Genomic DNA, 11,454 nt, shown 5'->3' with positions numbered 1-11,454 from the left:
AAAAGGAAATATGGCGTCAGTGGATTCGCCCTCTCTTCCCTCCCACTGGAATTTCCTTGAATCTGATTGATGCTGATAGATGGAAGACGGATGATTGTCATACAGAACATCAGATGCCATTCTATATACTCCGTGTACAGCCGAGTCACTATCTCCATTCCGATTATCTGAATGTTTGGGAATTAAAATTTCAGAAACTTGGGGCGATGTGGTGGTTTGAGACACAGTCATAGCTAATTTGGGTTTTTGGTTGTGTGAGGAATCCACCATTGATGAATAAATCGGAATCTCACTGGTGCGGGCAAATTTGGTATTCTGTGCCTTTTGTGAGTGATTGTCTTCATATGATGATGAGACAGGAAAAGATGAACTTTCTCCATCGACGATCGACCCGTTTCCTCTAATGGTCGTGGAACTAATTGTTGCAACATATGGGGCTTTGAGAGCGCCTCTTGTTAAAGTTTTGGATTCAGGCTGACTGGAATGCAGGATATCTACTACTGTGTCAACCATGCTGTAATCACTGGGATTTATTTCGCTCGAACTTGATGTGATATATCCAGCAGCATCATTGTGAGAGTCTGAAAACAGTTCATCATTTCTTGAGATGGAATGAAATGTAGACATGCTGGTACGTGTGGCAGCGACTGCTGGGCCAGGTGTGTTCTCTTTCTTTGCGCTGTGGCCTGGTGCTGTTGACAAAGCTGTTGGCGAATCTTTGGGAATATTCTCGCTGGTACCTTTCTGTCTGGAATGTTTTGTCTTGATATTTATTGAAATAGAGGGGAATTGCAAAAATGGTTCCGCATTTGACTTTGAATGAAATTCAGATGAGTGCATATCCATGGACGTGGATGCATGTCGCTGTGTTGACATTGACGATACTGTTATAGCACTGACTGGCAGCTCACTGGAATAACTTTTCAAAGTTATCTCAGACACTGTACTGACATCGATAAGCAGATACCTGGAAGATGTACTCATAGCCCCTGTTGACAATGTATTGCCATCGATGGACTCCAAGCTTGAAGATGATTCTATATCACTTGCAGTCACTGTGATATCACTATCAGGCGTATCACTGGGGCCGACCAATAAATCGACAGCAGAGACTTGAAAAGACTGATCACTTGAATATATTACTGCATGCATTTCCTGAGTATTTTCACTCATAGACTGATTAGTTAAAAGTTCTGTCATATTTCTGACTGAACTGTTTTTGTCACTGATAAACAGAGTACTGGTAAATGTTTTCTTACTGACAGATGGCTTGATGTCACTGTAGCCCATAATGCTCAAATATGATGCCATGTCACTTGTTTGGCTGAAGGCTTGTTTCCTTGAATCAGTTACAATGACACCTTCAGAACGTGAGGATGCAAAGGCCTCTTCTTGCAAGAACAATATTGAGGGAGTTGATGAGCCACTGGTTTTGATGGTAATGTCAGACACTAGTCCTGGTGATACTGAGAGGCTAGTCATTGTTGTTAGCAGCGTTCTGCTTGAACTGTGCATGAAACTTTGTAAGCCATCCTTATCTGGCTGAATAGAAGAATGAAGGTCTACCGCAGTGTTGAGAAAATCAGCATGCGCTATTTCTGACACAGATATAATTTCTGGAACCTTGGTTCTTGTTACACCAGTGTACCAACCACTCGAGGATGCAACTGGAAGTGTGTGTCCCTCAGCTCGCGACGAAAACGCTGACACAGTATTTTCTAACTTCACTGAAGAAATACTAATATCATTATCAGTTAAGTCTGATATAGGTGTTTTATACCCTCGAATCTCCACAGGATTTTCATATAATAGTGTACTGAATAGCCTGCTGCTTGGTTCACCCATAAAGTGTGACTGAAGAGATGGTGTCTTCATATAGTCTGTATTTTCTGTAGATGGTGATGTTGAAGTCAATATAGTGGACTGTAAGGAAGACAGAAGACCCTGACTTACAGATGCCTCCTCGTCATTCTGCAAATCACTCGTTTCAGATTCACTTTCCTCGCGTGAAGTTTTGGGAAGTGATGTAATACCTAACAGAGACGTGTCCTTTGGAAAATAGGTTCCCTTGGTCGTTTGTGTCTCTTCTTTTTGCGCCTTGAATACATTTATAAGAGAATAGGTTACTAAGAAATCAGATGCTGAAGAATATGTGATGGAATCTGTTTTCATGACTCTGTCGCTTGATAAATACATGCTTCTACCAGAATTATGTAATGTATTGCGAAAGTTGTTCGGGGTAGTGGATAACGACAATGATTTCAGTGTTTCAGGTATTTGATCAGTACCTTTGGAGTATGTAGAAGTGTGTTGATTTTGAGAATCACCTTGGGATTCAGTATGGCCTGTCTGTGAAGAATTACCGTATGTTGATGTAGTGTTTGATTTGGACGTGGACATGGAAACGACTGACTCAAACCAGTCAGCAATCTGAGAAGCAGTGAAGTTAGAGTCTCTCAAAATGTCAAACGTTGATATAGAAGATGTAGACATTTGTGTCTGATGGTTGTGAAGTTTCAAACTGTCCCTTACAGTTTCTAATGACTTCTCGTCGAAAAGATTCCCCGCTGTTTCTGTATTTACAGTTTTAGTACTGGTGCCTTTACTTGTCTCAAGTGTGGCACTATCATATTCTCCTTCGATCATGGAGCTCTGGAGGTAGAGCTCAGCTTGTCCCCTGTCAGACAAGTGCACTGCAGATGTTCTGTGTGTGGACGAATCTGATGCTGAATCACTAAACATAGGACGCATTGCCCTTGAATCCCTATCATTAACTGAATACCTCGGAGAGATCGCCTTTCCTGCGCTTGCTCGGTGATATGCTGTAGATCGGGATGGCACAATGGGTTGGTTTTCCGAGGTAGAAGTCGTGCTTGATATTGAGGAGGTTTCGGATGAGGTGATTGACGTCTGAACCGGAACTGATGTCATGCTCATATACGGCGATGCTCTGTTGTGGGATGAGATTTGTTTGGATGCATGAAAATCCGTCAGTGGAGGTGTTCCGGACTGGTGAATCCATCGACTTGTTTCTGAAAGAAAAGACGTTGATCCTGCAATCATTTTGAAAACTTTTACATTATTACGATAATATCTTTTGTGACTATGTAAACAAGAATATGTAGAAAAAGATGCATGCAATAGTATTACCTAAAAGAGCAACATGTATCAATGTGTGTATTGATGGGGCTTTATATAATAAGGTATTCTGTATTCGTTATATCAGCAGTAAGCAGCTTAATCGTGTCAGCCATTTGGCTCCAGTGACTGATATAATCAATGGGTTAATATCTCAAATTGCATCTTGTCCAGCAAAATGCTATGATTTGTTTGGTAAGGTAGTTGGTTTTAGTAGTTTTATCCTCAAGTACTTGGAAGCAAGAAGTAGTACTACACATTTAGTGGTTACTCTTCTCATCAAGAAACAGGAAACCAGGGTATTTATAAATGTACTACTAATGACACTTCAATTAACACCAGACCGGCAGTGATTATTCTTCATATCCTCGACTCATTGCCACATTTTTGCTAATCAAACACTGAACTCTTAACACTAACTACTCTAAATTCATAGGCGTTAGAATATTTCCCTGTATACCTCAAACAAGCATACTGTTTGTTCCTATTCTGTTAGACCTGTTACCACAACTCAAGGTCGCGATGCCAATTTAACGCACGTTCGGCAAAATCTCATGTCCATGATTCACAATTTCATCAAGCACTGTTTATCAAACAGGAGGGGCATTGCTAGCGTTTTATCAAACCACCGCTTGTCTCAACCCCAGGGAGGTGTCAGCCTCTGCAGAAGGTTATAAAGGGAACAAGTCCGTGAAGATGTGGGCGATCCTGAAATATGGTCTATCATCGCCATGGCAAGGCAATGCGGCTATCAATGGCATTCACAAGGTGGTAGGAGATTTTGTGTAAATAAATCACAATCAACGACCAAACTGGAATTAAAAAGGTCAGATTAGAGTTAAACTGGAATGCCTTTTTCTCCAGTAAGTTGTCTCTCCTACTGTAGTATATTGTTTGACACCTGGGTAAATATCACGAAAGCCCTTTACATCTTGTGTGAAGGTTGTTTGTCTTCTACGTACGAATGAATGAATGGAGTATTGACGAGGCTAAACCTTCAGTGAAAGAGCAAATGAATAGACCTTTTAAGACGCGTTTCCTTCGAGTTAAGATGTAATGTAGAACACCTATTACCAAGTTTCTCTATCGATAAGTTTACCGTCACTAACATGTTTTTGTCTTTTTTATCTTAATCACCCTGACATCACTAGACGATATATATTGATGAATAACGTTCAACGCATAACGTAACCTAACAACGTTCATTCATGGCTGGTATATACAAGCGAACAGGGGACACATTGTTCGGCTGATGGATTTAGGATTTACACAATATACCAGTGGTCTTATAGCATTCCACTCGGATCCTAACAATGCCATGTTTCTTCATAGCTATGGATAAACTGACTTGGCAGATAAACTACAATCAGTAAAATACATGCAGATATTCCGAGGAGAATCAATTAACTTGTGCCTACACTTTCGAAGACTGAACAGATGCTAGTGCATTTTTCGGTGAGTACCATCAAGGATTCGAACCTACACTCTAGGGGTGAGGCACAGGAGTGCCATTATAAAAAGTCAGCGATGTAACCCACTCGTGACAGTTGTTAGTTTAGATCACGTATTTCGTGGCACACATATGGAACACAGATATGTGAGCCTCTCATTGAAAATAGTCAAGAGTGGGAGCGAAACACATTTTGGTAACATACGCAATCGACACATATAAGAGTCGCATAAATAAGAACTGCACACAATAAACACAGTCACATGAACGAACCCTTCTACACCACCACCTTCTCTCCCAATCTATTTCTATATCTCTCTTTCAACGCTGGAACAAGTCAGCTGACTCTTTCAACAAGCATGGTTTGCTGAAGACACGGGCCTTGACTGGTGTCTTTCCAAAAACACATAAAACGTGTATAGAATATTAGAGAATTTGGTTTTAAAATATACATGCTGTCAAAGCACTTTTTTGTGTCAGCATTGTTCAAACATTGATATTCCCTGACAAGAACACGATCCAGACACAATTGTAAACAGGCAAACAGCCATGAGACAATATTTAACAATTAACAGATCCCAGTTGCTCGAAAGTCAACACACAGCTTCCCATATCAAATGCTTCGGGGATAAAATAAATAGCCTTGGATTATCCTCACGACATCTCTCAATTGCGTCTTGTGGAAATAGTATCCGGATTTGTTGTAGGTAAACACTTCTGTCTGTTTCTCTCTCGAATATCTCCCCAAAGTGTTATTTAGACACCAGTGTTCTCTCTTTAGAGGTAGCGTGCTACCGCATGAAAATTTAATTCACTGTCAAGGCAAATTGGTTCTACTCTGCGGAGGAAGTAGTTAGATACGTGACAGATACGCACTGAAGTGCTATATTTCCTGGCGTAGGTTTGTGTGGCATCATGGGGGCTCGTTTTAGGGACTACAGCAGTTCTGATAATAATCAGTTACACATTCGACGTTGTGCAAGGAAAGTAGTTTTACATTTTTATCTTACAATGCAAAGAGTGATATTTTATGATATTAGTAACACTACTGACATTTCGATTATGTACCAGAGTTGAAATTCGTTTTATTAACAGTTACACTTTTCATTTATATACAGATAAGGTATCACTAACCATGTTGACATTTCAGTTATGTACGGAAGTTCAAAGTCGTTTTCCTCATGAATTACACTTTTCATTTATATAATACAAATGAGTCAAACAAAGGAGGAGCCAGCTTGTTTACAATTATGTATCAAAACAAAAACTGTCGTACAAAACAAAGTACAATGTATACATCAATGTTTGAAAGTCGCTGAAACAAACAACAAATGTTATTCCAAGTTGATGTGTCTTTTTTATGCGTTTATGTTTAGGACCTCAAGTTTGTTTCTCTGTGATTTCATTGTGGTAACGCTTGTTCTGATCAAATACAATTTTGAGTGCATATCGCATGTTCTGAATAGTCTTTTCCTTTCTCATCTATTAATGTCAATCTGAAGATTTACAAGACTATGTCAGCAAAACTTCACGAATAACATGGGGCTGAGGTAGCCTAGTGGTAGAAGCTAGCGTTCGCTCTTCATGCCGAATACGGGTTCGATTCCCACATTCATGATGGTGTTCCCCTCTGTAATACTGCTAGGATATTACTAAAAGCGGGATATATCCTAGCCTTGTCCCAAGGCTTTACTGGATGCAGAGCCCATGGGTGTAGAGTACGTAATTCTATCAAGACTAGATAAGCAGACAACACCCCAAGTATGTTATTTATTATGACATAAATTATCATCATTTTATCTCAGAGACTTGTGCGGGTCTAAGGACCCCATGCTGCTATTTATCACTTTGCTGAAATTATCATTTAAAGTATTAGCTTTAAATTTAGAGACTAAGGCAAGTCAACATACATTCCTACTAATTCACTAACTCTCTTCTCTTAAGATGGCCGGTGTCTCTGCTGACTTCACAGACAAATTCAACACGCTGTTGCAGAGCATTCATTTAACTATACATTTAAATAAGCAATAACTGCGAAAAGCAGTCTCCATAGCACGATTCCGACTGTCCCTTAAACATACCCATGAAGATCCGAGTTAGACCTGGTCTCCAACAACTCGTTGTTGTCGTAAGAGGAGATTAACAGGATCAGGTGGTCAGTCCTGATCACTTGTTTGACTCATGTTTGCGTAACCTTCGTTCGTGGTGCTGTTCACTGGATTGTCTGGCCCAGACACGATTATTTACAGACCGGCTTCGTATAGCTGGACATACCGAAACGTGAGTAGCATTAACCGTTAACCCTTTAACTTTTAGCCGATCCGAATTTTCTCGTGTGAAAGTAGACACCACAAACAACTCTGGTTACACTGAATTCCAATTCCCTGCTTCACAAAAAATGGTATTCACGAATGAATTTTGATTTTAAGCTTTAAGTGTACCGTATTTCTGTATTTCATATCGAGGTTTAGGCAGCAAACCTTAACTAAGAAATCACAGACTGCCCCTGTTTGATGAGGTCACAAAATGATTAACAATGCATCTGGCTCACTGGTTACACCTGCGTTTTTCTCTTTTCTTTTTGCGTTTATTCAGTGTAGCTCGGTAACGCACAGTGAGACTGACAAAATATCAGTTCCGTAACAGATCGCCAAAGTTTTCAAGCTGCAGAAATTCGTTTTGAGATTTCTACGATTTCCAGGTTTCCGTTTGTCAGAGCACGCTGTACGACAGAGCTCGCTGTACGACAGAGCACGCTATACGGCAGAGCACGCTGTACGACAGAGCTCGCTGTACGACAGAGCACGCTGTACGACAGAGCACGTTGTACGACGTGTTTGCATATAAGAAGGAGCGTAGTGTTGCAATGTACAAGTGCTTATAGACGTATGAAATCATATTAATTCATATTTATGTATCCAGTTAAATGAATCAGTCTACAGATTCTGGCTAAGTTGCGCAATAGGACGAACCGAGTTAACAAGAAACGAGACTATTCTTTTATGACTGAGTGTGGCGTTAAACAACAATCGATCAATCATAAACAGGTAATCACTCCATACAGTAATGACACCAGGTGTCAGAGAAAACAGACATTCATTTGGAACACCTAAGTAAACAAAGGTCCCCTCGACGACATGTTTAAAACACACTTATCGCTCCATGTCTAATTGACACAACAGCGAGTCACAATGTTTGCGAGTATCGCGTGCTTGTGATAAATATGTATAAACTGTATGTCAGATAACATCAGCATATATCAAGCAAGATATATTCCGACTTTTTTGTGAAAAAAACTAATTACGTGCAGCGTACAACGTTTGTAAGATAATGTTGAATTATGGAACGTACATCATGCGCTGGGCTCTACTTCGCGTGTGTGTCTGAACGAATTCTGAGGCGAATGTAAGTGCCAACTCCTGATCTGCAACAACTCATTAGAGTTGAAATACACCCAAATGCTGACCGGATATGACAGGTTTTACCCTGCTTGAGTGTTTTGACACTAAACGGAAAATAAATACTGGAATTTACACAAGCGTCCACTTAGCTTGCTGATACGCTTGTGTCGATTTTTTTCGAACCTAACGAACCTGTTAGGCGTTTCAAACATGACACAACATTGATATGGCTAGAACGATCACCCAAATTCGGATCCTTTAGAACATATTACATAAACTATGAAAATATTGTTGTAATGGTAAGTGATCTTCGCGTATTAAAAAAACTGAAATATGTTTGAAAACTTTAACTATTAGCATACAATTTCACCTTTGTAATCCGGAACGTTAGCTCCCCATGAAATCATCCGGGTATGTACACAAGGTTATGTTGTTTGATGTATTCAGTGTGCGTCCGGAAAGTGAGGTTTCTGGATTAATAGGGTCCATGATATATGAGTTGAAATGTATTGATGACGGCAGTGGCGTTATCGGTAGTCAAGAGGTCATTTGTAGGACACGAAATACCTGCGTTCGGTGCTGTGTGTATCTTCAGTTCGAACTGTTAGTCAAATAGCTATCGTCGACGAATTATATTGTTCCTATCAATCCCATGTGCCTCTCGCCAAACACTCAGTTTACCAGCCCTGTGTCACGAAGATGAACGTCTAGGGGACAGAAATGAAATCAATGTCAACACGTGCTTGTGAGTTACAGAAACGTGACAGACGTTGGTGTGTATGAATAACACCAATGTTTTTCGTTTTTAAATAATCAGGAAGGACAATACGCATGCTTCTCTCTTTATATTGCCACAATACGTGATGTTTAGCCGATGCATCTCTCCATTGAACGGTTTCAACTTGATAACGCCAAGAGGTCATTTTACAGTGTCCGCAGAGCTGCAATGCACTCTAAACTTTAACGGGTTTTCTTCTCGAATTTTCCATGGATGATATGATTTATAATGTCGACCGGCCACTATTAAACATTTCATTGGATATATACTCAACTATTCGTAAATGATTGTTATGGCGAGAGGACGAAATTGGGGATGATTCTGTTTTAGCATAGTCAATCAATTTGCATTTCTTAATTCCGCGTAGTACAAGAGAACACAACGCAATATAATTTATAATATAGGCTATATTAGGAACCTGGGTATTATAGCCGGACCTGCGACGTGTCTTCAATAAGTATGTTCTCCGGCGATGCTACACATTTAACGTGTGATGTTATCACCAGACAGGTATACAGTGGTTCATAAGAAGTGATGATGTTATGTCAGTCATGACGTGGTTGATGACGACAAGTGATGACATTATATCCGGACTGATATAAGATGACAGATGATGACACGTGATGATATCATGTCCGAACTGATATTGAGTGGTAGATGATGACACGGGATGATATCATGTCTGAATTGATATATGGTGGTCGATAACGACACGTGATATGATGTCCGACTGTTACAAAGTGATAAATATGACTCAACTCGGTGTCCATACAGATAACATGCGTTAGCTAATTACTGTAAAATGTCAGCTGTTCTTGTGAAGGAACACGTACATTCTTTACAGAGGCCAAATATACATTATTGTCGTCATAAAACGACATTCGATGAGCTAGTCGATAATGATGTCAAAGCCTAACTATCAATTAACAGCTTGATCAGTCGGACACTGTTTCCCATGCTTCAAACATTCTTGTTTCCCAGGAATGTACAGGGTCCTAGACAAAAGAAAACGAATGGTCTTCAAAAACCAACAATCCCAGAATATATGCCCACAGCAGCTATGCGATATATCACCTCAGTTTATCACGGGGTTTCGTAAACTAACGAAACACAACCAGTTAGGCGTGATAACATTGTGCAGTCATTATCACTACCTTTCCCATACAATCTCCCAAAACACACATCTTTTTGCGCTGTAATTCTATACGAGAAAGAGCAGAGCATTAATCTTAGCATATACACAGACAACTGGCTCTGCTTTCCCATGGAAGCACGAACTAGTCATTAAACATACAGCAGAGAACATAGGATCCTCTCAAGTGAGAGTAAGTTCAGTTCCTTCCCTATCATACACATAAACTGATGTTCTCACAGATAGGTCATCACGTGTGATTATGCGCAAAGGAATTTTTATGAAATTCTTATCTCTCCTTCAAGAAGGGCGTTTGCTCTCAGATTAATGTGAGCACGATATAAAGGAAAGCCTTCAGTGATGTAATTACAAGTAAAAAAATCGATGTTAAAATAACACAGCGTCCTTTCAAACACGAGCAGTTTTGTAGACAGTAAATACAACGAAACGGCCACATCCTGACTCGTAGGGGGTGGGGGGAGCTAGACTCGAATGTCCCAAGTTGCCGCGACGTGTTTCCCGTTTGGGTGACTGTGGGTGAATTAAATAAGATTAAGATTCAACGCAGTTCATCCTGATTTAATCACAGAATTTAATTTCTCAAAGCAGATGAACCTAAACGGTGTATAGGGAAAGTACAGTTGAAGATGTAGACACAAAGAAACCAAGAACGGTGTTGTAGTTAGATTACAATTGTTGAGCACGGAAAGGATTAACGGGATATTTCATTGATGAGGAATGTCTGAGGTCGTACGTTCACAACTGTTTACATGTAGGATTAACCTGAAAACTAATTTAATACATTTACAGCCAGGGAGATGTCCGCAATTTGATGTAATTGCCCTGTCGAGCGAATCTTTAACCCTTTTAGTTATAATGCAATGTATAAAACTCCCAAAATCTCAAGCCAGACAGTCGGACTGGTAACTTGAAAATATTACCAGTTCGGATGCAAACTTGCCTGTCTGATTTTCAACAATAAAAAAACGAAAATAATCAAGATTCTGAATACTGTCTTTACTGCATGTAAGCTACATGGACTGGATATAAACCTGTTTCATTTTCTGCCTCAAAGTCACAATTAAGATCGGACAAATCTGAGTTATTATCTCAGTCGGTATCATCAGCAGCTAAATGCCGTTGAAACACAACAGGCACTCTTCAAAGCATTTTGGGACCTGGGTGAGAAGTCAGGTCTTCTGTGATGATTTTGATTTCATCTGAACCGGTCTAATGATGCTATGAAAAGTATACTCTTTGCTAGTTAGGCAACTTAGGGGTAAAAATGTCTATCACACCACCGGACGGGCAACTTTTTAAATTAGACAGTCAGAGATAAAATAGACCGTTCCGGACGGTCGGGTAGGCGGGAATTTTAGAGACTGTTATAATGTCGATCATATGACACTTGCCGTAGGGTAAATGGTAAGCTTAACGTAGGAACGGTGCACACTTGACACTGGCGTCTTTTGGAAATGCCAGTTTGTTATAAAACGATGCTAATTCACATTTACAGGCGTCACAAAAGACTCTCGACGACAGACCTGTTCCGGTT

At 40.0% G+C, this 11,454-nt stretch overlaps 1 protein-coding gene across 1 annotated transcript in view; it reads right to left on the bottom strand.

The window, feature by feature from the left end:
* Positions 1-16: 16 nt before the first annotated feature.
* Positions 17-11,454, bottom strand: part of LOC137260653 (serine-rich adhesin for platelets-like) — a 31,240-nt gene continuing 19,802 nt past the window's right edge. The window contains exons 2-3 of the mRNA XM_067798253.1: positions 294-3,032; positions 17-72 (exon numbers count right to left, since the gene is read on the bottom strand). Coding sequence (XP_067654354.1) covers positions 17-72; positions 294-3,032 — 2,795 coding nt within the window. The remainder of the gene's footprint in view (positions 73-293; positions 3,033-11,454) is intronic.

This window comes from Haliotis asinina, chromosome 14 (genome assembly GCF_037392515.1).
Source record: "Haliotis asinina isolate JCU_RB_2024 chromosome 14, JCU_Hal_asi_v2, whole genome shotgun sequence".
NCBI lineage: Eukaryota > Metazoa > Mollusca > Gastropoda > Lepetellida > Haliotidae > Haliotis > Haliotis asinina.
This window is presented reverse-complemented; position numbering and strand designations above follow the sequence as displayed.